The sequence below is a fragment of the Drosophila miranda genome, chromosome XR, assembly GCF_003369915.1.
Source record: "Drosophila miranda strain MSH22 chromosome XR, D.miranda_PacBio2.1, whole genome shotgun sequence".
Lineage (NCBI taxonomy): Eukaryota > Metazoa > Arthropoda > Insecta > Diptera > Drosophilidae > Drosophila > Drosophila miranda.
In genome coordinates, this window is record NC_046674.1 from 44182848 (window position 1) to 44185542 (window position 2695).

Consider the following 2695-nt stretch of genomic DNA (forward strand, 5'->3'; position numbering starts at 1 on the left):
CAAACGCACCATGGGAAACAATAGGCGTCGATTTCGTGGGACCACTCCCAAGATCGCCGCACGGCAACACCGCACTAATCGTGTTTATCGATAAATTTTCGAAATGGGTGGAGGTCACACCGACAAGAAGCGCAACGGCTGACGCATTCCTAAAGGCGTTCAGAGAAAAAATACTGGCGAGGGGAGGTGCACCAAAGCGAGTGATCTCAGACAACGGCGTACAATTTACAAGCAGAAAGACGAAACAGGTAATGAAAACGTGGGGCATCACCCAACAATTCACGGCACCATACACACCACAAGAAAACCCAACCGAACGAGCGAACCGAACACTAAAGACGATGATCGCACAATTCGCGGGAGGGAAACACAACAAATGGGACGAACAACTACCAGAACTAACCCTAGCGATAAATAGCAGCAAGTCAGAAGCAACAGGGTTTAGTCCAGCATACCTGATATTCGGGAGAGAACTTAGATTCCGGGCAACCTATTCGACGAGGTAACACTAGGGTCAGGGTTCAACAATCAAACAAACTAGGAAAACACCGACAAACGAAAACAAACAGAAATAATAGCCAGGCAAAACATGGAAGAAGCAGCAGCAAAACAAGCAAGACATTACAATTTGCGAAAGCGAGCATGGAAGCCAAAAAGAGGGGACTTAGTATGGGTACGAACGCACCCACTATCGAAAAAAATCGACAAGACAACAGCGAAACTAGAACCGAAATACACCGGTCCGTGTAAGGTACTCGAACTAACCTCTCCAGTGATCATAACAGTACAAGATACGACAACGAACAAAAAACTACGGGCACACGTCTCACAACTAAAACCAGCAAAACTAGAAGAAGCAAACACAATAACGATGCCCTCTCTCTACCTTTTCAGACAGATGGAAAATAAAGAAGATAAATTCAACATTTCGGCCCGGAAATTCAAAGAAAGGATGGCACAGGCCAGCCACAAAAACCGAGCCGCAAAACTACTATCGGCCGCCCCCCCACTCAGCTCACGGATGAAAGTATCAGGAACAAAGGTGTCAGCACCAAGGAAAACAGCAACAAACAAAACGATGGAAACCACGGCAGGACAGCGCGAGACTCGAGGAGAACAAGTAGCAACGCACAATGAAGTAATCCCAACAAAAAAGAGGATCAGCTGGGCAAACCAGGCCAACCTACAGGAACAAACGGCACGAAGAATCAGCGAACAACAAGGCCCGGAACTTTCCTGGGCAAAACAAGTGGAAGACGAAGAGTCCGACCGGGACGTGCTAGACCTAAACCCCGAGCGGCCAACACCAGAACCGGAAACCCAGAAACCCATCCAGAGAGGCACCATCCCGGGCGAATGGGAGGTCCCGGAAAAATTCGAACTAGCGACCACGGCGATCGAACTAGTCAAAGCAAAACTCCACGACCGCCCAAAACACACTCAACGACGGTTCAAACTACGGAACGAGAAACAGGAGGCGTGTTGGGTGAAGATCGGCCGAGCTGGAGATGTCCGCATCAGCGCATGGTTCCAAACAAAGTCAATTGGCGACGCTCCACTGGGAAAGGAGGGGGGAGTGTGACGCCCAGCGCCAGGAAGACCAAGCGCCGGCGCCACAAACACCACAACAATATCACTAGAAACACCAAGACAAGCCATGAAGACTATAAAATAAGTATTAGTAGGATAAGTAGAACATAAGCTACAAATACATGAAGACCTGCCACATAAGAAATAAATATAAATAAACAAACAATAAAACATACATAAAACCAACCACAGCTGATCACCACCAATGGGCCCGTAGCGCATTCACCCTCCGCAACATTATTTCTCCTCGGAGCGCATTCACCCTCCGCAACATTATTTCTCCACGGAGCGCATTCACCCTCCGCAACATTATTTCTCCTCGGAGCGCATTAACCCTCCGCAACATTATTTCTCCTCGGAGCGCATTCACCCTCCGCAACATTATTTCTCCTCGGAGCGCATTAACCCTCCGCAACCTTATTTCTCCTCGGAGCGCATTAACCCTCCGCAACATTATTTCTCCTCGGAGCGCATTAACCCTCCGCAACATTATTTCTCCTCGGAACGCATTAGCCCTCCGCAACCTTATTTCTCCTCGGAGCGCATTAACCCTCCGCAACATTATTCCTCCTCGGAGCGCATTAACCCTCCGCAACATTATTTCTCCTCGGAGCGCATTCACCCTCCGCGACATTCTTCCCCTCGGAGCTCATTAGACCTCCGCGACCTCAACCGACACCGACCAGAAGACTACCAGGACCCGCCCGCAACCATCCGCCACGTGCGGCCAACCCGAAGGACGACCCCGAAGGAAGAGCCAGCAGAAAAACACCCGCGCAACTACCAAACTTTGTACCTTTAAGAACAATAAAAATAACTCTATCTCTTTTATTACCGCTCAAAGCCCGCCTTATTCTTGAACCACGAGACTCTCTTTCAGCTACCACACCCAGAGATCAAACAAATTTCTGTGGAACCCGGCGCGACGAGCATACCCCGGCCGAAGCGCCGTCACAGTGGCGCCCGAGCAGATTGTGGTAGCATAAGAAGCATAATCTCAAAGGTCAAGATGGCAAAACAATGGATAAACCAAGCAACGAAACTGGAGTTACAAAACTATTGCGAGGAATTCGGATTGGAGAAACTGGATGGACTAGAAACCCAA

At 49.1% G+C, this 2695-nt stretch overlaps 1 protein-coding gene across 1 annotated transcript; it reads left to right on the forward strand.

Moving 5' to 3' along the window:
* Window positions 1–130: 130 nt before the first annotated feature.
* LOC117186736 lies at window positions 131–1755 on the forward strand. Its single transcript, XM_033387901.1, has 2 exons — window positions 131–248; window positions 895–1755. Exon 2 carries the CDS (start codon window positions 899–901, stop codon window positions 1580–1582), a length of 684 nt encoding a protein of 227 aa, XP_033243792.1. The 5' UTR covers window positions 131–248; window positions 895–898; the 3' UTR covers window positions 1583–1755.
* Window positions 1756–2695: the final 940 nt, after the last annotated feature.

Bases quoted from the DNA above. Each gene is read 5' to 3' on its own strand.
- LOC117186736 (XM_033387901.1), top strand. From the start codon at position 899: ATGGAAAATAAAGAAGATAAATTCAACATTTCGGCCCGGAAATTCAAA.